The 24,751-nt window shown below is 49.2% G+C and overlaps 1 protein-coding gene across 3 annotated transcripts in view; it reads left to right on the forward strand.

The window, feature by feature from the left end:
- Positions 1 to 24,751, forward strand: part of ZUP1 (zinc finger containing ubiquitin peptidase 1) — a 705,973-nt gene that overhangs the window by 132,942 nt on the left and 548,280 nt on the right. Inside the window, exon 1 of one of the 3 annotated variants that reach the window (XM_069606639.1) lies at positions 5,798 to 6,652. The exons of 1 other annotated variant lie outside the window; for it this stretch is intronic. In XM_069606639.1, coding sequence (XP_069462740.1) covers positions 6,052 to 6,652 — 601 coding nt within the window. In that variant the 5' untranslated portion in view covers positions 5,798 to 6,051. Of the gene's footprint in view, positions 1 to 5,797; positions 6,653 to 24,751 lie in introns of those variants that run through there. One more of the 3 variants, XM_069606640.1, reaches the window with a different exon arrangement.

Consider the following 24,751-nt stretch of genomic DNA (forward strand, 5'->3'; position numbering starts at 1 on the left):
GGCCCTCTCTCCCACAATTGGCACACCTTTGCGACGGGGCCGGACAGGACCCAGAATGCAGGAATGCCATACCGCAACGGTAGCATTGTCTCTGTTGTCTGGGTACTTGTTGGTTAGATTGTCTGTTTGGGGTGGCACTCCTGTCTCCTGGCTGTGGGATTGGCTGTTGCACTGCAGCTATGAGTTCAGAGGTGTCATGTTTCACTGTAGGCGTGCCTGCCATCGACACAGCTTGGGCATCAACCCTCTCGAAGATTCTGGCAAGTTCACCGACTTCTGGGATCTTGAGGGGCTTTTTTAGCAGTTGTTTTTTGAGAGTAGGTGATAAACAGCCCTCAATAATGTGTAGGCGAATTGCCTCGTCCAGGGAGAAGGCATCAAACATACAGTAGGCCCCCTTGACTCTCAGGCGGGTGATATACTAGTCCACCGTCTCTTGTGGCTTCTGCGTGCATTGATTGAAGAGGTACCTCTCATAGTCTCGATTGGGTTCAATGATTAGTAGCCTATCAAGAGCGGCAGTTAGGGAGGCAAAGTCTGGCTGATCGGCCGTTGTGATGGTTTTGACAATTGTTTTCACCCCCACCAAATTGAGGAAAACGTCTCATAAGTGAGACGAGTCACCATCCCCTGACCCTCTGACAAAATGGTAGCCTTTGTTGGCCTGTGGCGTCATGGAGAACGGAAGGGGCATGCGCAGCTGGATGGATTTCATGCTGCGGGCGGGGGGTGGTGAGGCTTGGTTGCTCATGGTGGCTGTTGACTGTGCAGGTGACGAGGCAAACGCTGGTGAGCAGGGTAGTGCGCAGCAGAGGGTCCAATAATGAACAGTGGGAGCTTGGACCACCCGCTGGGACGAGTGTTTAGGAGTTCACGGGGACACAGGGTGGAAAGTCCCAGAATAATGAAGATGTCATCTCAAGCGTACAATGAGGGCCCAGTGGTGAATAATGGAAGCCAGGACCACCTTTAAACCTGGCATGTCGAGTTTGTGGGGACACAGGATGATGGGGTCTGGATTGCAGAGGATGGAGACCCAGACGCACCTTGTGTGCACCTTGTGTGCACCTTGTGTGTTGCAGGCCTTCAGGAACTCCGTGGGCACGTGGGGTGCAGCAAGGGCGCAGGAGGAGGCGAGCGGGCTGGAGGAGCGGACCTGAACGGGTCACGTGGACTTGTAGGCCTGCCGGGGAGTGCGCTGTAGTTGTCGGGTGTGTAGGGAGCCAGCGGTCAGGATTCTGCAAAGTTGTGGCGAGCGGGCATGCGCTTTGTCGCGGAGGCCACCCGCTCGCTCGGGGTATCTGCTCTGCCCTTGGGGGTCTGCTCTGCCCTCGGGGGATGTGGTCCTCGTTGTGCAGTGGTGGGCAGGAGACGTTGCTGTGGGAGCACTTCTGCGCAATGCGTAGGTGCCCTCCAGGTGGGGTATGGTACGGGCTGGGCCTTTCCTTGGGAGGGTGTGTATGGCGGGAATCACTGATCGCTGGATGCAGAGCTGCGTAGGAGGAGGATGGCAGCCCGGTGGGATCACCGGAATGCGTGCAGGAGGACGCGCGGTGGGAATCACCCGCAGAAGGAGGACTCCGGCCCACACAAGAAGAGATCCTGGTCGCCAGATGTAGTCCGGGACGGGCTATGGAAATAAAGAAGGACGCGGAGCTGGAGGATTATGGAACGTTACCAGTGCTTAAAGCGGGCTGGGGCCTGCCGGGGCCGGGCCCCGGCAGTCTCCAAAAAGTGGGACTGAGCCGGGGCCCTGCTGGGCCCCCGTCCTACCGCAACATTGGCGGGATGTATTATCCCGTTGCGGCCGCAGCCGCGACGGGATGATGCGCCTGCAATGAAGTCAGGCAAGCTGACAGAAGTGGCAGCCAGCCACAGCGACGCTGTGACTGGCTGCCACTTCCATCAGTCATAGTAACTGCATCTGGTGACCCCTCGCGCGAGAGGTCACCAGAGGCAGTTACTGACTGTCCCTTTGTTTCCCCAGGTCGCCGAGGCGTCTTTAACCCTCGGCGAACCTGGGGATTCCTCGACATATTTCGAGGTTTATAAAAGATAGCTTTGAAAGTACACATTTCAAGCCATCTTTTATAAAGCTTTGCCGACGGACAATTTTGTCCGTAGTCAAAGCTTTATAAAAGATGGCTTGAATTGTGTACTTTCAAAGCCATCTTTTATAAACCTGAAATGTTTAAAAAAGATGGCCTGAAAACTAGGCAAACCGTAGGGTATGCACACAAATATATATACACGTTATATATTTGTGTGCGTATCTTACTATGGTTTGTGTACTTTGCAAGCCATCTTTTATAAACGCAGAAATATGTTACATATTTCTGCGTTTAGAAAAGATGGCTTACATAGTACACAAACCATAGTAAAATACGCACACAAATATATAAAATGTATATATATTTGTGTATATACCCTACGATTTGCGTACTTTTTTGGCCACGCCCCTCCCACAAGCCACGCCCCCAAATGAGGGCCTCCCCTCGATTTCTTACCCCACTTAAAGCCCTGAATGTTACTTTCTTTATTGAACTTCAAACAGGAATTGGCGTCTCCGCACCCACACTCCTCCCCCTGACCCCTCGTCACTAACTACGCCCCCTTGCTTGGCAGGCGTGTGCCTTAAAGGCACAGGGAAGGGTAACACTTGGCATGTATGTGGCACCCGACGGTTCACACACAGGTGCGGCGATCACGCCGCTAGATTAGGGGTGGGGGTTCATCCCACCCGCTCCGGGGACACCGGAGCTCCGCACATGGCTGGGTGGCAACCGGCTTACCGCGGCCCCGGCTCTGGGGGCACCCAGGCCGGGGTCCCAACCCTGGCTCGACTCAAAGGGCCAGGGGAACACACAGGGATGGTGTTGCCCGGCAGGGGCACCGTCCGTACGGCGTTGCCTGGCAGGGGCACCGTCCTGGAGCTGGGCCCCGTCCTTGAAACACTTGTGTATAGGCACGTTACAAATGCCATATCATATCATATCAGCACAAGTGGTGAGGCACCAGCATGGCGCTAACAAAACACACACACACCACAGAGTCTCGTTGGTCTGGACTGCCGAGCCGGAAGCGGCTCGTTCACTTTATTAACTTGGTCACGTGGTTCCCCACGTGACCACAACAACATACTTGGGCGATACCATCCCTCCCAACAGGGGAGACATGTAACACTCCTCCTTTTTCATAACAACAAAACAAAAACCCCAAGGTCCCAACATAACCACCACTACTACTACTTGAGCCACTCTACTACTGTACACACCCTTTATTAACCTGGGTGAGTGGCTCTCATGTCACTGAACGGCAGCACTGAGAGCTACTGGCACAACATAAAGCACTCCACGTCTACAGGTGTGCACCACACGACATTGCCCCCCACTGGGCCATTTTGAGCAAGTCCGTGTCTGCAGGCTCACAGTCTTCAGGGGAATGGCAATTATGATGTCCATCCTCCGCACTCGTGGAGTCGCCGGAAACCAGCTCGCATCCTCACCAGAGTTTGTTTAGGACAGTCACTACACAGTCACACAACCGGCAAAGCCGCACCTGGGGAGGCCCAGGGGCCACATCGGTCAGGTCCATAGCCTGGAGAGGAGATCGTGGCAGGGTGGCAGAAAAACCCTGTTCCTCCTTGCAGGGGCCTGGGCGGGCAGCTTGCATCCATCTTCCCATCGCGCCCCGGTGGAAGTCGGGCCCGCCTCACCTTACTGCGGCCCAGGGCCGCCAGGCACCTCATGGCATCCGATGCCGCAGATCTCCCTCCACACAGGGGCAGCAGCACCAGACTTGTTGGGCGACGCCCCCTCCATTGTTACTTTTGCAGGCCCGTGTGTATTTGGGCCTGCATTCTCGTTTCCCCTTTTTTTTTTTTTTTTTTTTTGCACGGCAGGCCCATGTTCTTGAGGGGCACTGCCGCATGCTTTCCTTCTGTTGGGGGGGGCAGACAGCCCACCTCACGGTGTGGCGACGCCGCAGGTTCACCCCCACACGGGGCGGGCAGCTCCTTTGCGAGCCCAGTTGGAACTGGGCCCGCTGCACAATGATGCGGCGATGTTCACCGCTCCTCCTCCGCGCGGCTCACAGACGGGGAAGGGCAGGGCCTCCATTGTTCCATTTTTTTTTTCCCTGCGGGGCCAGCTGATGATGGGCCCGGGTCAGCTGTTGGGCGGCCCGTGCCCCAACTCGGTGCCGCGGCCGATGCCGCTCCTCTGTCGGGGCCGCCTCAGCTGTTCGGTGGCCCCTCCTTTCAACCTTCCTCCTCCGCGGCGGACTCCGCCAGCATGCGTCGCGGCCAGGTCGCGGTGGAGGGGCAGCCCACCTCACCACTGCGGCGGATGCCGCTCAACTCTTCCTGGAAGGGGGGGTTGCGGGGGAGCCGCCTGGAGTCTCACTGCACCCCCGCCGTCAGCGTTTCTTTGTGGGGGCCCCATTCCCCTCGCGGGGAGGACCCTCCTCCTCTCCGGGCGGCGGAGGCAGCATCCTCCTCATTGCCGCTGCGGGCCCCGTTGGATTTGGGCCCGCATCCTCGCTGTCTTCTTGCGGGCCCGGTTGGATTTAGGCCCGCCACCCTTTGTCCTTTTGCGGCGACGTTTGCCACTCCTCCCCACTGCGGCTCACAGGTGGGGGTAGGGTGCAGCCACCCACGCGGCCGACGCCGCAGACCTCTTCCGTCCCCCTCAGGGGACGGGCAGACAGCTGCCCACCATGTTTCCATCCTCCTGCGGGCCCAGTTGGTGTTGGGCCCGGCACGAAAGGTCCTCAACGCGGGACCAGATGTAGATGGGCCCGCCACACTGCGACGTCTTCAGGGCACGCTAGGCCCGTTCCTCGTCGCCATTGTTGGGGGCTGCTCCGGATCACCGGGCAGCCCCATACTCGGGTCGGGTGCCACCCGACGGTGCACACACAGGTGCGGCGATCACGCCGCTAGATTAGGGGTGGGGGTTCATCCCACCCGCTCCGGGGATACCGGAGCTCCGCACATGGCCAGGTGGCAACCGGCTTACCGCGGCCCTGGCTCTGGGGGCACCCAGGCCGGGGTCGCCACCCTGGCCCGACTCAAAGGGCCAGGGGAACACACAGGGACGGTGTTGCGCGGCAGGGGCACCGTCCGGACGGCGTTGCCCGGCAGGGGCACCGTCCTGGAGCTGGACCCCGTCCTTGGGCCCAGCACACTTGGTGAGGTGCCAGCATGGCGCTAACAAAACACACACACCACGGAGTCTCGTTGGTCTGGACTGCCGAGCCGGAAGCGGCTTGTTCACTTTATTAACTTAGTCAAGTGGTTCCCCACGTGACCACAACAACACACTTGGGCGATACCATGCCTCCCAACAGGGGAGACATGTAACAGTATGCTGCTCTAGGCCAACTGCAGGCCCCCATAATACATGCCAATCTTTTCCAGCTTAAGCAGGAGATTCCTACTTTTTCTTTAAAAAATGTTGATATTATTTTGTTTTTCCTCCCTAAAAATGTTCTAACTCCAATGCAGTCCTATGGGAAAATTCAATTCTCCTACTTTTTGGGGGAAAATCTCCCTTCTATTATGAAATATATAAATATTAAAAAGCCCTAGTAAATATAAACTGTTTTCGCAGTAAATTTGACTGGAAATGTTCTTGGCAATGCCATCATTTATGTCATTCACAATCTCATGGCCTGTGTGCATTAGCTCTCTGCCAAGATGCTCACGCCGGCTCCTGCCTTCCCGCTAGACCTCTGAGGGGTTAGCGGAGGACTTGGTGGTAGGACTACATTCCCTGAACGTAACGTGCACCTCACGTGATGAGGAAGCGGCTAGGGTCCGTTTTTCAGATAGGAAATAGATACTACCAGTATAATTGCACACAACAATCCTTTCAATTCACCACCGAATGTTATGTTATTAAACGCAGGTGGTGTGTTTTTTTCCAACTGGAGTTGGTTTGTCTGGGAAAGAGCGTGGTCTTTACTGCATGTAGCTTCCCTCCAGTCCACGAATAATTGCAGTTATCTCTAACTTTTGCAACTGGCTTCCTGCCCGTGCGCACTTAGAGCATGCTGCACTGTGATATCTGTGGTCAACAGGAGCAATCGGAGGATGACATGAAGAGTCACCTTCTGGTTTCCCATGTCGAGGGTGAACTAAGCTGCCCCCTATGTTGCCTTTCAGGGGTCACCTATGACCAGATGACGTTGCACATCGACACGGCACATTTCGAGGCAGAGGGAGAGTCGCACAGGGGTGGCGAGCATCTTGGTCTACGATTTAATAGGAGTCCTGAATCCGATTTCTTTGATAAATCTAATGTAGACAGTTCTAAAACAAACAACACAGAGGGCAGAATTCCAAACAGCCGCAGTGTCCCCTATGAAGAAGTGCTAAGTACCCCCCAGCTGCTTCGGGACAGCACGGAGATCTGTAATGCAGCCCACGCAACCCACTCAACGGCCACTAATTACTGTGTGGGATCGGAACCCCAATGTAATTTAGCCTTCAGTAAGCAACAGGACAGCCGCTCTTCTCCTCTCCTCTCGAGCCAGCTGGGTCATGGTCCCCTGCAGTGCCCATTCTGCAGCAATGAAGAGGACAATGTCCAAGATATCGAGCTTCATGTGCAAACTGAGCATGCGGATCTACTGAAAACACCAACGAAAGGTGAGGACGGTCTGGTTTATCCGGAACAAGTAATCCTGGTTTGATTAAGGACTGGGCAGTTGCTAGACAAAAATGTGATTCGGTCGAAACACCCCTATGCTCCTCTCCCTCCCGTAATCATGCATGCTAAAGTCACGCATGCATTCGGCAGATTTTTGTCCAGGTCTGTTATTTTTCTTTACTTAATTAGACTTGTAGTTCTGGATTTATAATGGCGATAATATTGTGCATTCAAATGGTCGTGAGAAATTTGTGTAAAAAAAATAAATAGGATTCACTGGTCAAAATCAATAATGGATAAATACAATTGTGGCATGCTGTTTTAGTGAAATTCGAAGGTTGGTTGGTGCCAACACATGGATGTAGACCATGAGGTTTTCACGTCCATAACTAATGATATATTCCAAGGTCTTCTGGCCTTCCAGTCTAGTTATAGAAGACGTTTTGTTCGGCCTCAGGTTTTCGACCATTTTGTCCAGACAAAAAAGGCGTCTTTGAGAAGACTGCTAAGAGGGTTCAAGCATGATGAATCGTTGAAACTCTCCAAGTCAAAATGAGGTAAGCAACACTTTAGAAACTGGATGAAAATGTATAGATCATGTTACATATAAAAGCCAAACTATGTTAACCTTAGCCAGCTTTTAATTCACAAATATTTTGTAGATCATCATGTGTAAATAGCATTAATTTTACATCTGGTCAAATTGCTATGGCATCAGTGACTCTAATCTCTAGGGCAACTTAGAATGCTTGCTTGGTGTCAAAGTTTGCCTCTTTTAGTACAACCCTGCCCGTCTTTAAGTTTGCCTCTTTTAGTACAACTCTGCCCGTCTTTGAGACTACTGTTGGGTCCCTGGAAGGGTTCTTTCACATGGGAGGATATGATGGAAACAATCTTCAAAGGTAAGAAGGCATCAAGTGCCGGAACGTTTGCAGATTCTAATTAATTTGTTTAAAATACTTGCCTCTTTTGTTCTTTGGGCAAATATCTTGGAAAACTTGTGTCATCATCCCCATTTTTAAAAAAGGGAATCAAAATGATCCTTCAAATGATCACCCAATTGTATTTTTAGACGCAAGTTTTAAGCTCTTTACAGTGCTTCTTTTGGATGATTTACATAGCTGGGCTGCCTCTATTGGACATGCTTCTATATTGCAGACATTTTTTCCAAAAGATTGTAGGGACTACCTTGAATGGGCTCAACTACCTTGAATAGGAACGAACACACACCAGCCAGAAACCTTTATTTTGGCATGTTTGTCATGCGTTTTTGATTGTATGGGCCACAATCTTCTGTGGAGTAAGATGCACTTATGGGGTATTCCAGATGAACTTTTGAAACTATTAATACAACTTCATCAAGATCTCTCAATCCAGATATGGTTGGACTGCAATGGGAGCTTGGGAACAGGGGTTGAAACATTTGTTGGTGTTCGACAGGGATGCATCCATGCACCCTCTCTGTTCAACTTCTATCTTTCAGACATGGTCGAAGATCTATTAAGTTTAAATCTTTTTCTGCCCAAGGTTGATTTATTAGAAATTCCGGCTCTTGCTGATGACCTCATTCTTTTAGATATAATCACAGATGCTTTACAGTGTGATTTGGATATAGAAATCCTCAGTTATAACTTGGAGCTTGAGGAGCAAGCACAACTATAAGTGGTGTATAGAGGGTTCTGCATTGAAGTTAGAGACAAGGTTGCTTTATTTAGACTTTCCAAATTCACGATAGGTTAAAATGATATGTTATTCTATCTAGACTAAGTGAAGTTCGCCCCTCTCTATGCCCAGATGTGCAAAATTATTTTTAAATGTTGTAAATTCACACTTGTTCCACTTAGGATATAGTATTTTGTTGAAGTATTGCCACCAATTTTATATGGCCTACAGATTGTTCAAGTGTACTCTATTGAGGGGGGATCTTTTGGAAGAGGTTATTAGGTCTTCCTATGTCGTTACCTTTTGTGCTTATTAAGCACGAATTGGGTCTACAATTTTGGAAATCTTACATCACTTGGATGAAGCTGAAATTATGTTTTGAAATGTTAGATCTTCTCCATCACATTCTATTTAAAGAACTGAGTGTTGCTATGTGAAAAAGTCGGTTCGGTTCCTTCCATTATTCAAATTTGTGACTGTGGTAATATTCTTTCGGATTTGATCTTGGATAGAAACATTCTTTTAAGCAATCCTGATAAGATGGAAAACATGTAAAATTACAGTGTGGTCGAGAGAGCAAGATTCTGTTCATCAACTCAAACTTGTCTCAGAATATAGTCAAATTGGAAATTGACGATCTGAGCAGTATATCATTGTAGGCTAGAATGATGAATGGCCATCTGCCATCACTACCAATTGCGGTGGTGCACTGCTTGAAAAATATTAATATTCTTTTAAATTAAAATGTACATATGTCTTGAAATGTACCGTAATTACATATTTTTATTCTCTTGGATATATTGCTAATTTGACATTTTCAAAATTATGTATCACTTCAATGGACTATTATCTTTGATATTGTGTTAAAGTTTGTAATAAACTATGGACACAATAAATAAATAAAAATAAACTCACAATTCTGGGCTACAAGTCCCAAAATGGAAAGTTAATATCAGAGGTGGATTACCATCTGAATGTAATTGGGTATGTTTGCAAGTATGTGTACATCCTGCACTGCAATCCCTCTACCAACCTGTAATTATTGGGATTTAAATGAGTTTTATTGCCAAGTTGCAAGTATATAATAACGCAGACCACAGTATTACAAACTGGAATTGATTTTAATTATTTCATGTTTATATACTTGCCTTAATGAAGGGCCCTCTCCTAGATTATGCTGCCACACAAACATCTTTTTCCAATAATTTTATATAGAAAACTGAAATGTAATCAAGCTAAGAAATAGATGAGTAATGTTAAGCTACCGATGTAGTGCTTTATATAACGCTCAGATGCTGTTCCTAATGCTCCAGGAGAAGAATGAAAGGGGGTTTTGAAGAAACGTAAGGAGTCAGGTTTGGAGTTGAGGAAATTAGGTAATTCCTAGTTGTAAGGTTACATTACACGGCTGACACGCAAGAGCACCTTGAAGTTATGTCGAAGCACTATAAGGGTAAAGGGCAGAAAATGAGGTTGTGGGATGACCCAGTCGTGTTTTCATACTATATGAAAACGTAGGCAAATGAACAATACCTGTCAAATGGTGTGAGTACTTCATGTGACAAACCTGAGTGCATTCTCACTTCTACTCCCTTTTGGATCCTGTACGCAGGTGGCCATGGAAAGGCCATAACTTTTGGATCCTGACCCTGGGGGTGGAGAAACGAGGGAGGATCACCTGGGTGGAGGGTCCTTGAGGAGTGGGATGCCCCTAGGTGAGACTTGGTATCCCCCTATTCCTTGTAATAGTCAACCTAACCCTCCCCCAACTTTCTTAGGCTGTTACAAGCCAACTCCTCTCATGATTCCACACACAACTCCTGACGGTACTGAGATGAAGACGAGGCAACTGAGAGCAATGAAGATTACCTCTCTTCATCACTTTGGTACTGAGACGAGGAAGCTGCATCACAAACAGTGGGAAGGTCAGGCAGGTTTAATTAACCTGACCCACCTGCAGCCTGTTAGAGGGCTACAGGTGTATAAAAGATCAGAGAGCCGTGACGGAGAAGGAGAGAGAGCAGCAAGGGATCCACTCTTCGAGGGACCGCTGTGGAGGGACTGGATGCCAAACCAGGATACCGGTAGATCCAGGCCTCTGAGAACGTTGTCCGCGTTCATCAAAAGCAGCAAGGCTTGCATCGGCGGTGTTCCCCATCCAGAAGCGGAGCGGGAACCGCCACTGAGGCCGCAGGGAACAGGAGCAGGCCATTGGTGAGTGTCAGCAGGACATGCGAAGACCAGTGAGCTCCAGACCGACCCACAGGCAGCAGGAGCAAGCAGCCGGTGAGTGTCACAGACACACGCAAGCACCAGGGGGTTTTCAAACAGGAACGCAGGCAAGTGCCTGGCCACATATTAAATGTTGAACTTTTTGAAAACCTATTCTTGCAAGAAACCAAAGTATGCTGAATACCGAACTAAATGAAACTTAAATATTGTACGAAACCAAGGTATACTGAATGCCAAAATACATTAAACCGTAACATTGCAAGAAACCATTGTATGCTGAATATCTAACTATATGAAAACTGAACTTTGCAAGGAATTGCAAATATACTGAATACCGACCTATGTGAGACTTTGATTTTTGAACATCGCATTATAGAGAAACTTCTCGTTGAGATAAACAAATTCAATGAATTACGGACTTTGAAACATCTTTACCTTGAAACAATACAAGTATGCCTTCCAACTTGAATTTGATTAAGAAACCTAAGGATACTTTTTTGAAGCCCGGATTGAAACTCAAAACATAGTAAAGCAGCGTTGCACAATGAATTACATCTAACCTTACAATTGACTTCAGTAAAGACCAAAGAAAGCGTGAACAATGAACTGAAATGAATGAATGCAGTGTGGCAAGACCGCTACTTGGCGAAGGGTATGCAATACATTGTGTCAGGGCCACGAGGCAATCCAGGAAAAGCCAAAGATTATGAGATTGCACCCTAAAAGCCGGAAGACCAACATATCGGAGTCAAGTAAGGGTGACTTGGTGCATAGGAGTAAGTGCCAAGGAACATATATGTTGGGCTGAGAAGCCGAGGGACCCTGGTTGTGCAACCTGTGTTGGGTGGTAGTGCGACTTGACAACTGCGACTAGACCGCGGACCTTGAATGGTGAAAACATAGGACACCTCAAAACCAGCCCAATAAGAGTCCAGGAATCCTGGTTCTGTGACCTATGACGGTTGGACCGTGTGGTCCAACGGCTGTGCCTAGGCCAGAGTATCCTGATTGGTCAGAGATAAAGACATTACGAAACCAGCTCAACAAAACCATTATAACACTTTTGAACTATACGTGTTGTCTTGGGAACAGAATCCTGAGACCCCTTTTATTCTTGATTGTACAACTTAAAACTTTGGGAAGGGAACCACAAGAATTGTCCTGGAACTATATTGCCTGGAACTGAAGAAGGTAAACTGAGACTTTTCTTTTATGTAACTTTCTTATGCATTTGGAAGGGGAGCTGAGAGAAAGCTTTGAGCTGGAAGAAGCTCAGAACTACTTTGCGTTAAACACTGTTTCTTTTAGTTGACATCCCTACACATTGGTTTAATATAGTTGCAAGGGCAAGGATAGATTTTGGACACAAACAGACTTTTAAGTTGAGCTCTTTGACACAGACTTTCCTTAGTTTTATTCCAGTAGGGAAAACCCACCTTACTACGGGGCAAGTTAGGCCTTCAACCATCCTGTCATTTCAGGTAAATAAACCTCTTTTGTTTAAACTTGAAGTCTGTTGTCTGTATCGTACTTCATGATGCCTTCACATTAGACAAATGAGAGCAAATCTTGGTATATGGTGAGAGTACCTGTGTTTTTGACTCCTATATCTGGGAAAAGACATGAGTACCTGTTTGTTTGTTTGTTTTATTTGCTTATATAGCGCACTGAAACCAAGGGTATGTGGGCGCTTTACTTAAGGAACAACATGGTTACAGGATAATGTGACATACCGTAATGAGCAAGATAATGTACAAAGATATGCAAAGAGAGCTACAATGATAATTACAATAATGTAGAATAAACATATTAGAATGCAGTGATATATAACTTGAGGACTATAAGATGTACAATGTTCATGATCGTCATAGCTTGGAATAGTAAAGCCCTAAGTTACGGACGCAGTGGGCGAGGTGAGCTTGGGCAGGGGCGTAGTCAGTGCAGAAATTAGGTCCTGTCATTGCACTAGAGCATTGTGATAGTTTGTGAGAGTAGCCAGGATTTTACTTTGTGCCAGAAGGAAAGGAACATAGGGTCTGACATTAGAGCCAGAGGTAGCTTATTCCAGGCCTTGGCTGCAAGCACAAGGAAGCTGGAACCTCCCGCTTTGGACAGCCTGAATTTGGGAATGTTCATGCAGTGTGTGTACATTGCTCTGGTAGGTCTGGTGGATTCGGTCCTGGGGCCATCTATTGAAAGTACCTGGGTTTACTTGGCAACATCTAGCAAATAATGTCAATTTCTAGCCTAAAACGTAAGTACATGTCTAAATTATTAAAATAACTAGAACATTGAGTTGCTGCGGATTCATAGCAAAAGAAGGCAGTTTGTACAAGTACCTTGCAATAATGTCAGTACATTGCTACAGTTTTGAATACCTGTAATATGATACAAATATGGGAAGAACTTATGATAAAATCTGGCAAATGATGGCAACCTGGGCATGCAGTTGTAACACCGGGTAAATAGAGTGGGTACCTCTGATTGTTGTCAGTACATAGCAATAGAGAAACATTTTCATTCTACACAAGACAAATGTTAACGATGAACAAAAATGAAACGCTGTCTCGCCTCACTGGTGAGAGATTTAACAGGCAGCCAGCAGGTGCCCCCTTCTCAAGTGCACCCCGGGCCATCATCCGGTACACCCGCCTCTAGAAACGGTTAAGGGTATGACCCACCCATCTAATTACTCTTATTTTTCAGACCACCCATAAGTGTACTCTTTGCTAGCCATCTCCCACTACTCTTTATGAAAGTCGAATTCTGCATTGCTGTTGTGTTAAAAATAGGCCCTATTCCCTATTTTTAGGATGGTCAAATCGGGGTATGTTTGCATTGTTGTTGTGTTAAAAACTAGGCCTTTCCCCCTATTTTTAGGATAGTCTCATCTGGGTGTATTTGCTTTGTGTTTTTTGTGTTAAAAACTAGGCCTTTTTCTCCAACTTTTTAGGAAAGTTATATCTGGGCGTTTTTTACAGTATGCATACTTCTACTTAAATGCCTTAACTTGCTGTCTGCACCCCCTGCTGCTGAGTACTGTTGGGCCTTGGTTTCTGCTGTGGCCACTCACCCGCCCCCAACCCCCTAGGCTGTTGTTCTCTGTTGTCCCACCCCTACACCCCCCAGTCTTTCATCCACGCTTCCCTCTAAATTCCCTCTGTTGTGTGTACCTGTTTGTACCTCCTGTTTGCCTCCTTGTGAACCCCCACAGGTGTTTCCTGTGGTGGGCTTCTTTCTCCTCCCTCACTCTCCCCTCTTTTCTCCTTGCACCCTCTGTGGTGCTCTCAATTTCTCCCATCTTCTCAAATGTCACTCTATCTCCTACCCTATCCCTCTCACTAAACCTGTAAAGAAAATGTTCAAGAGGGATATCATGGTCTCCATCCCAGGCCTCCCTATCTCTGATACCCACATCAGCGCTTCCTCCAGACAGGCTCTCACCAACATCCTCTTTGCCCTTCCCTCTCCAGACCTATGGACTCCTCATATGGACCCTGTTCTCGCCCCTTTCTCCTCCTCTCCCATTAACGGTGGCACCCGGTGGGAGGTCCTCTTGGCCTTCTTCCATTTCTCCAAAACCATTATCACTGTCTATCTAAATGGTACCGTTCTGGTCCAGGGCACTCAGCCCAATCTCCTCCTTTTTGATAGGCATTTCCTGTGTCTTATCAACTTCCTCACTTCTCCTGCTACTCCTTCTAACACTTTCCTGGCTCCTCTGCCACCTCCTTCCTCCGCCGCCTCTCTGGCACCTACCTCCTCCTCCCTGGGCCCAATGCCACCTCTGCACACTGCCTCTGCCCATTCTCAGACCCCTCTACTGCTTCCACTGGGTGTATCTCACACCTGTACCCCAACCAGGAAGTCTTTAAAACGTGGCAACCTGCTCCACGTCGCTACTCTAAACTCTTGCTCTGCTGTCAAGCACTCTTCTGACATCTGCCACCTCCTCGAAGAACTTGACCTGGATGTCCTTGCTCTCACTGAGACCTGGTTCATGGCCAGCTCTGTCATGAGTTTGACACTCTACTCCCTGAGGACTACAAGATCCTCTCAGAGCCCAGAACCAACCGGCCTGGAGGTGGAGTGGACCTGATCATTCTGGAGTGGGTCCCTGCGTCTGTCATTCCTACGCAGGCCTACTCCTCCTTTAAATGCCTAGTCTGCAGGCTTTCTATCTCTCCTGGCCTCTCTCTTGATGTGGCCACCATCTACAGTGCACCCGGCCACGTCGCCCTCTTCCTCTCAAAATGGGTTGACCTCTCCTCTTCTCGCCTTGCCTCTACCTCTCAACTTCTCCTCCTCTGAGACCTCAACATCCACTTGAATGCTTCTAATCCTTCCTCTGGGCTCTTCTGCAACATTTGGGACTGTCTCTCCCTGTCCATTCTACCCTCTGGTCGGACACACTCTGCTGGACACACCTTGGATGTTATCATCTGCTCAGACATCCCTCTCACTGCTCCTCTCTCTTGGACTGACCACTTTCGGCTCTCCTCCCACGTGAAACTTCTAGTCCTGCAGACAAAGCCTAACCCAGCACTGCCACCTTCCTTCTCAGTCATTCCGCCCATGATGCGAGTGTCAGCGGAAGCCTTTGCCTCTACTTTCTCTGTGCCTCCTACACGTGTAGCTGACTCACACGCGGGCACAGCCCTCTCTAACTTGCACCTTGCCATCTCCAACACTCTGGACATCGATGCCCCTGTCATGAGGATCGTCTGAAGCCCACCTCCAAGTGCACCTCCTTGACGCCGATCTCACCGCCCTGAAACGCAAGTGCAAAATGGCTGAGAGGAAGTGGCAGGCTTTGGGTGCACCATCTGACAAACTGGCCTGCCACCTTCTTCAAAGACAATACAGACTCTGTCCTCTCCAAGAAGAGGGTCCATATCAACACCTGCGTCTCTGCGGCCTCTAACAACACGGCAAAACTCTTTAAAATCAGCAAAGTGCTGACCAATCCTACTGCAGTCTCCACCTCTCCTATGTATGACTCTGGCTTCTCATTTCACCACTAAAACTCAGGACATCCTGTGCTCCCTTTCCTCTTCCTCTACCACCACCGCTCTTGGGCCCCCTTTGGCCGCCTCTCCCTCTCCTCTTCCTTTTTCCTCCTCCTCTCTGACAACACCTGATGATGTTTCTAGACAAGTCCTATCTATGAAAGTGTCATCCAAATGGTGCTTCCTGCTCTTCAAGGACCACATTGCCACCCTCGCTCCAGCATTGGCCGATTTCTGCAATCACTCTTTCGCCACTGGATATTTCCCCTGAACCCTCAAGCACACCCTTGTGCACCCCCTCCTAAAAAAGCCTTCTGTCGATCCTACCTGTCTGGCAAACTATCGCCTGATTTCTATCACTCCTTTCCTGGAAAGGATGGACAGCCTCCCAGCTTACTCTCCACATAGAATTTATTGGTTGTCTCCATTACCATCAGTCTGTCTCCCGAGAAGCCAGAGGCAAAGAAACTGCTCTCCTGAACACCTGTGAAGATCTGCTCTCTAATCTTGACCCCAGCTCTCCATCTTCCTCATCCTCCTTGACCTTGCCTGTGCTTTCGACACAGTCCATCACGCCACCCTGATCAATCAACTCTGCAAGAACCTGGGCATCATGGATCAGTCCCTGGTGTAGCTGACCTCCTTCCATTGAACCGACCCTCCCAGGTCCAACTTGGGTCCTTTCTCTCCACGGCGCTCTCCACATGTGGTGTCCCCCATGGCTCTATCCTCTCACCCTGGCTCTTCAATGTCTATTTGGCCCCTTTGGCCCACTTGATATCCACCTTCTAACTTTCAGTGTTATGCGAATGACACTCGGCTCTCTTTCAGGCTTCCCTCAGCCTCCTCTCCTCCCTCGACAATTCCTGACTGTCTATCTGCCATTCAGGATTGGTGCGCATCCAACAATCGACAGAGGACCCCTGCTCTTCCTCTCTCTCTGGCCGCTGTCCCTGGGCACTCTACTCTGTCCTTCCTGTGAGGCAAAAAACCTTGGTGTCATCTTCGGCCCCACTCTCGCCTTCTCTCTGCACATCACAGACCATGCCAAAAAGGCCCCCTTCCAGCTCCACCTTCTCAGAGTTATTTTATCTTTTCTCACTTTCCCCCAGAAGCTCGCTGTCTCCAGAGCCCTGGTTCTCTTTTGGCTGGACTAGTGCTACATCTTCTTTCTCAATCGGCCAACCTCTACTTTTTTCGCCCTCTGCAACTAATCCAAAACAGGACTGCAAGACTTATCCTTGGCCTCAAGCCCAGGGACCGTATCTATCCAGCCCTGAAACCTCTCCACTGGCTCCGGGTGGCTGCAAGGATCAAGTTCAAGACCCTCTGCATCGCCCACAAGGCTTTCTGCCCCTCTCAGACCTGAGCCGGACCACCTGAAGTTCCGGAAGCAGCTCAGACCTTCCTTTTCTCCTCTGCCTTCTCTCTGTCGCTTCCTTGCTAACTTACCTGGCTGCTACCCGACTGGTTGCTTGGTACCCTCAGAGTCTTACTGGGTACCACACTCCTCCATGACAAGTCTTCCTTGCGCTGCCTCCTGGCCTGCCGCACACTTAGGGTCTGTAACTGTAACCCCTATAGCCCCCTGCCTGCTTGCACTTACCCAGAGCCACACTGTCCTGGCTGCACTTACTCGGAGACATGCTGCCCTGATTCGTACTTCCCCTTACCCTCTCTCTGCACGCCCCCACCCCCCTCTCCCTTCCCCCTGCACTTATCGTTGCACTTGCACGTTCCGAATGACACAAGGTCTAGTAGGATTGTTGTCTTGTCTTCCGTCCCTTGTCTTGTGGCACCTAGAAACACTTGTGTACAGGCGTGTTATAAATGCCATATATCAAATGAAATAACTCTTTCTGACCACTACCTTAGCCGATTTTCAAAATGTATGCATTTTCTTTTTTCTGTCATTTGCTAATGTACACAAGGTTCCCATGCATTGCAACCTCGGGCGCCTTTACCATGAAGCCAAACCAGAATCATTTAGGTCTAAATGGGAAGAGTTTTGTTTTTGGTTCATTATTAACACATACATAATAACATAACGTGGGCAAAGGGTAGCCAAGAAGTTACACATTCAAAGCCTTCCTTGTCGGTACCAACTGGTGAACCTTTTCCAGTTACAAAAAATTTCTCTTTGCATCGCACAAAATGTTATTTTCCAAATGCACATTGCTATTTATAAAAGATAAAACATGTGGGTGATTGGGTTTGTGGCAAAGCGTTGTTCGTTATATAATTCCACACCGTTCCACAAAGCGGCACCACATTTTGCATAGGTATCTGTTAGGACTCAATAGACAATACTGGCTACATGACATTTGGACACCCCACCCCATTGCCCGGATTTCAGCACAAGTAAAAAAATGTTGTGGGTTTGTGGCTTGGTGAAGCATTGTTCCTTATACAATTCCTCACCGTTTCACCAATCTGCACCACATTTTGCATAGTTACCTGTTAGGACCCTCCGGACAATACTGGCTACATGACATTTTGACACCTCAGCCCTTTTTCCTGGATTTCAGCACCTTCACACATGAGACGGTGTCTGAAATCGGTGAAACATCAATGTGGTCGTAGAAGGACCGGTCCTCAACCCTGAAATGCATGGTTTCTGGGACATTTGCACTGCAACAAACTGCACCACGCCAGTGTGAGGCAACAGGTTGGGAGAGAGCACAGTAGCTCCCAGTGTGCAGCAGCACACCAACTCTCGCCTCCCTCCCCCAATGTCTGCTCCGGGGTATGTCAGGCAGCCCCACACACACCCATTCTCAGTGCAGTTTACTTCAGAGCACAAGGCACTTCAAGCTATAAACGAATCAGCACAGCGACCTACAGGATCATTGATTTTCAACAATTGATGAGTGTTGTCATGTCTGTCCACAGAACCCTTTTGGAGAACAGTTACTTTTATCATATAAATGAATACGCTCTAAAATATTCAGAGATCGAAATAAAGGTTTGAGCAGGAGTTAAAAGCAGCTGCTTGGTATAGAGCATCACCCAGTGATCATGAGCTGGCTTCTATGAACGAGAAGCAAGCGCATGTAGCGACACAGATCTAATTTCTGCCTTGAATGCAAACTACAACTTTTTGTCCATTTATTTTTTATATATGACCAATTATGCTTTAAATGTCTTCTCAACGAGAGCTAATGCTAATTTACACATTTTGCCAAACAAATAATGTGATTTAGGTATGCTTGTACTGTACAAGGCTGCAGTGTTGAGTGATGCAGGTGCGCAGGAGACACGGTCCGATTACACGTAGCGCGCAACGCTACGTCCACGCTACCCAGCCTTTAAGAACGGAGGCTGGGACCCTTTGCAGCAAAGCCCTCGCAGGACAAGGCCGCAGTGTTGAATGATGCAGTTGCGCAGGAGATGCTGCCCTATTACACATAGCACGCAACCCACATGAGCTTTCCGAGCCTTTAAGAACCGAGGTTCCGACCCTCTGCAGCAAAGCCCTCGAAGGACAAGGCTGCGGTGTTGAGTGATGCAGGTGTTTGGCAATGGGCTAGTGGCGCAGATTGTGAGCACAGACGACCTCACCCTCCTTTCTGCATCCGCAATGTAAGAAGGTGCAGGCAGCATTAGCACTGCTACACTCCATGCACCCCTATGACCTTGTGCCACTCTCCTTCCGCACAGGCGTTCCCCCTGCAACCGGTACTCGCACCCCCCACACGCACTCGCTTCTCCCCTGCCTACACGTGTTCTCTCACAACCTTGGCTGCATGTGCTCTCTCGCAACTTATGCAGCACACGCTCCCTGCTTTTCAAGCTGCTTGCATTTCCCTCACATCAGGCCGTGCCCCATCTTAGGCCACGTGTGCTCCCTCGCAACCAAGGTCACGTGCGCTCCCTCGCAACTTAGGCTGCATGCGTTCCCTGCTTCTCAAGCCACGTGTGCTCCTTCACACTAGGCCGCGCCCCATTTTAGGCTCTCGCTCGCATCAGGCCACGCCACAACCTATGCCGTGTGCGCTTCCTCGTATCGTAGGTCCCAGCATCCTGTCTGCGCTTTTTCTCCCAGCGTTATCCTACTGTCCTCTTGGATCTTTGCCCGTTGACTCTCTAACGGTTTGTTTGTCACCCCCTTGCATGGTGTTACCCTGGCCATTCCGTGTGTGTTTACTACTGTACCGTGCATTGCCTGCATTCCTCTACTTGTAGGTTCTTCAGTTGTGTACTGTGCCTTTGTGGGTTGGGTTGTATCGACATTGTGTTGTTCTCTACGGGTTTGGCATTACATTGCCTGCACTCTTTACTTCTTGGTTCCTTGTTGTGTATTTTGCTTTGTTGATGGTTTTGTATTGCATCTGATTTTGTAGTTCTGGGGTTCTTGTTCTGTGTTGTGCTCCCCTCCCTGTTGTGTCCCCCCCACCCCCCTTGTGTCTCCCTCTGGTCTACCTCCAGCACCATCCCCCCGCCCCCTCTTTCCGCCCGCATCCTCTATGGTGCACTCTGTCTCACCTATCTTCTCTAACTGTTATTCTATTGACTATCCTATCCCTCTCACTAAGGCAGGCAGGAAGAAGCTCAAAAGGGACAGCCTGGTCTCCAACCTAGGCCTCCCTATGACTGATACCTACACCAGTGCTTCCTCCAGGCAGACCCTTATGACAACCTCTTTGTCATTCCCTCTACATGGCCTATGGACCCCCCATATGGTCTCTGTTCTCTCTTCTCCCATTAATGGTGGCACCCGGTGGGAGGCCCACCTGGCCCCCTTACACTCCTCTAAGACCACCAATAATGTCTACTTAAATGGCATCGTCTTGGTCCCAGGTCCTATGCCAATCTCCTCCTTTTTGGTAGACGCTTCCCGTGCCTTATCAAGCTTCTTTCTTCTCCTGCTATCCCTTCTTACCCCTCTGTGGCTCCTCTGCTGCCTCTTTCCTCCGCCACCTCTCTGGCACCCACTGCTGCTTCTTTGGCCACCCTGTTGCCTCCTCCCTCCGCCACCTCTCTGGCACTCTCCTCTGACTATCCTGCCTTCTCTTACTTCCTCCTCTGCCCATTCTCGGGCACCTCAAACACTTCCGCAGGGCATACCTCTGGGATGTACCCCTCCACGGAAGGCCTTCAAAGGTGGCAACCTGGTCCACACCGCTACTCTCAACTCTCGCTCCGCTGTCAAACATTCCTCAGACATCCGCCGTCTCCTGGTAGAGCTTCATTTGGATGTACTCGGTCTGACCGAGACTTGGTTCACAGCCAGCTCTGTCATGAGTTTTGGCACTCTCCTTCCTGATAGCTACAATATCCTCTGCGAGCCAACCGTCCCAGTGGTGGTGTAGCCTTGATTTTCCCAGAGTGGATCCCTGCTTCTGTCATTCCAACACAGGAGTACTCCTTTTAATGCTTGGTCTGCAGGCTCTCTATCTCCCCTGACATTTCTCTCTCACTGTGGCCACTATCTACAGGCTGCGTGGCCAGGTCGCCCTCTTCCTCTTTGAGTGGGCTGCCCTCTCCTCCTCCCTCCTTGCCTCTACCCCTCAACTTGTCCTCCTTGGAGACCTGAACATCCACCTGGATGCTACTAACCCCTCTTCGGGGCTCTTTCGCAACCTCTGCATATCTCTCATCTCTCCTCTCTTCTTCCCTCTGTCCCAACTCACTCTGCAGGGCACACCCTGGATGTTCTGATCTCCTCAGACATCCTCCCTCTCTAACCCTCTCACCACTTCTCTCTCTTGGAGCGACCGCTTTCTCCTTTCCTCCCACCTTTCTCTCTACCCCTCAGGTAACGCTGACTCCAGCACTGCCACTTACCTGAAGCATGTGTCAGCTTAGGCTTTTGCTGCTACTTTCTCTCCTCCTCCTACACCTTTAGCTGACTTAAACTCTGACGCAGCCCTCTCTTACCTTCATCTCTCTCTTTCTCTAACACTTTTGATGTCCTTGCCCCTGTCATGAGGATCAGTTTGAAGCCCACATCCAAGTGCAACTCTTGGTATGATTCCTGCCTCCCCATCCTTAAATGCAAGTGTAGGGTGGCTGAAAGGAAGTGGAGGGCATCAAGCGCACTTTTTGACAAACTGTCCTGTTGCCTGCTCCAAAGGCAGTACCGACTCTTTGTCCTCTCTAAAAAGAGAGCCTACATCCAAGCCTGCGTCTGTGCAGCATCTAACAACTCGGCCTAACTTGCAAGGAGCTGGCCAATCTTGTTGCACTCTCTACCTCTCCTGTTCCCTCCCAGGCCCTCTGCACTGCCGTGGCTTCTCATTTCATCCCTAGAACTAGGGACATCCTTTCCACTCTCTCTTCCTCTGCCTCCTCCTCTTCCTCTGTCTCCTCCTCTATCACCCCTGGCCTGTCTCTGGCCGTTTCTCCTCCTCCTTTCCCCTGTTCACCCCTGACAATGTTTCTAGACAAGTCTGATCTACGAAAGCAGGTTCTCCCCTGCTCATCCAGAACCATCAAGGACCACTGCAACATTCTTGCTCCAGCCTTGGCCATTTTCTGCGATCACTCCTTTGCCATTGGAACCTTCCCCTGCCCCCTTAAGCAATCCTTTGTGCACCCCCTTCTAAAGAACCCCCCTGTTGATCCTTGCTCTCCGGCTAACTATCACCCGATCTCCATCACGCCTTTCCTGGGCAAACTCCTGAAAAAACTGGCCATCTCCAAGCTTAATCTGCACATTGAATCTGTTGGTTGTCTCCACGACCACCAGTCTGACTTCAGAGCTGCCAGAAGCACGGAAACTGCTCTCCTGACCTGTGAAGACCTGCTCTCTAATCTTGACTCTTTTTCCTTCTGTCCTCATTCTTCTCGATCTATCCTCTGCTTTTGACAAGATCAAGCATGCCATCCTGCTCAATTGCCTCTGTGACAACCTAGATATCACTGGTGAGGCTCTGGCTTAGTTAACCTCCTTTCTTACTGACCGACCCTCCAAGGTCCATCTGGGGCCTTGTCTCTCTATCTCTCTCTCTACTTGTGGTGTTCCCCAGAGGTCTAACCTTTCTCCCTGGCTTTTTTTTAGCACTACCTGGCACCTCTCGCCCACCGAATCGCTACATTCTGCTCCAATTTTCACTGTTGGGCAGATGACACCCAGCTCTCTTTCAGGCTCCCCTCAGCCACCTCTGCTCCTTCCCTCATACTATCTGGCCGCAAGGGAGACCTGCTTCCTTCTTTCCTCTTTCTCTCTTTGAACTTTGACTCCACCCTCTCCTTCTCTCCTCACATCTCCGATATCTCACAAAATCAGCTGCACCTTTTCTGGTATTCTGCTTTTCTCCCTTTCCCCCAGAAGCTCACTGTCTCCAGAGCCCTGGTCCTCTCTAAGCTGGACGATTGCAACAAACTCTTTCGAAATCTGCCTGTCTCTACTATTCAACCTTTACAACTTCTCCAGAACAGGACTGCAAGTCTTGTCCTTGGCCTCAAGCCCATGGATTGTATCTCTCCAGCTCTGAAATCTCTTCACTGGCTTCCTGTGGCTGCAAGGATCAAGTTCAAGACCTCCAACTTTCTCTTCCTAAACATCTTCCTTCCAGAGCTCTCCGCTCATTCACCTCCACCTCTGAGTGTCAGATGCTTCTCTAAGCAGAGAGTGGGGGGCAGATCTCTCTCATCGGCTGGGGCCTCCCTCTGGAACAGCCTCCCAGTCTCTCTCAAACTTGAGCAGAACCACCTCTGGTTCTGAAAGCAACTCAAGACCTTCCTTTTCCCTTCTGCTTTCTCTCTTTCTCTCCCCTGCTGATATCCCTGACTACTACACGCACTGGTCACCTGGCCACCCACTGACCTCAGGCCCAGGCTCCTGCATGTGCAGTTGCCCTAGCACTGCCTCTGGGCTGCCCCAGCACTTAAGGGTCTGTATCTGCAACCGTACAGTCCCTTCTTCCTGCACTTATGCGCTGCTCTCCGGCATCAATTATTGAGTTCCCTGCACTTCCCCACCAAACCCCCGGCACTTCTCACCTCCATATTCCCCGCATTTGCGCGATCTGAATGACACGAGGCCTAGTAAGATCATTGTTTTGTCCTCCTTCTGTTTCCCCCTCCTTGTCTTGTAGCGCCTAGAAACACTTGTTTACAGCCACGTTATAAATGACTTCTCATATCATACCAGTTTACCTCAGAAGTCAAAAGTAGCTTCTGGCAAGTGTTAATGTCAAGCTAACCAGGCTTTTCTAGTCTACAAGTAGGAGTAAATGGCTCCCAGCAGTTCCAGACTCTGAATTTGGCCAATCGTCATGCAGAAAAATGGCTTTTCGCTTTATGCCAAAAACAGTTTTATGATTGACTTTGGAAAAACAGGCGTGGGAGGATTTAATTATAGCTGTCTTCCAGTGATTCAAAACGTTTTTGGGAATTTGTTGCACTTGGACCTCCTTATAGAAGAGTGCAACATCTAGCTGAAACGTACGTGGAGGCAACGGCCTGGCTGGACCGTATTTCTTCTTTAAATGGGGGTCCTGTAACTCCTATTCTCTCTGGAGAGTGGGGCGCATCACTCTATGTTTCAGTGAAGGAAGATGAGGATGCAATGGTTCGGCAAGCATGCAATTTTGCCCTGGGCCCAGATGGAGTTCTTGCGAATCTCTACAAAATATCAGTGGATCTATGGGCTCCACTGTTGACAATTTGTTTTAATGCAATTTTGGAAACAGAGCGATTCCCGCCCTTTGGAAAAGTGCTATTATTTATTCTATTTTTAAGTCTGCTTACAGACCAATATCCCTCCTGGACACATCATTCAAAATCTTTGGCCATATAGTATTGGGAAGTATTGAGGAAAGGATTTTTTGTAATTTGGTGCTCTCTGATATTTAATATTTCTTTAGACCCAGTGTTGGGACTTGTGATCAAGCCTTGAATTTATGTTTGTTGGGGGCACAATCTGTGTTTGGAAAGGTTGAACCAATTTTTGGCATTTCGTGGATCTAATCACCACTTTCGATAAGGTGAACAGAGATGAGCTCTGGACGGTGCTTGGGTCCATGGGTTGTCCCATTGGGCTTTTGAGAGTTCTGCAATTGATTCATGGAGGCACCCAGCCGTGTGTTGGCTTTGGGGAGCAAGGCCAGTACACTTAATGTTTTGATGTTAATACAGGATTTCGACAGTGATGCGTCCTGGCCCCATTTCTTTTTACCCTACGTATAAATGGTCTCCATGAAACTCTTGTAGACGCAAATGCAGGTTATCCGCGTGTGTGTAATAATG

The sequence above is a fragment of the Ambystoma mexicanum genome, chromosome 4p (genome assembly GCF_040938575.1).
Source record: "Ambystoma mexicanum isolate Mex_15411 chromosome 4p, UKY_AmexF1_1, whole genome shotgun sequence".
Classification (NCBI taxonomy): domain Eukaryota; kingdom Metazoa; phylum Chordata; class Amphibia; order Caudata; family Ambystomatidae; genus Ambystoma; species Ambystoma mexicanum.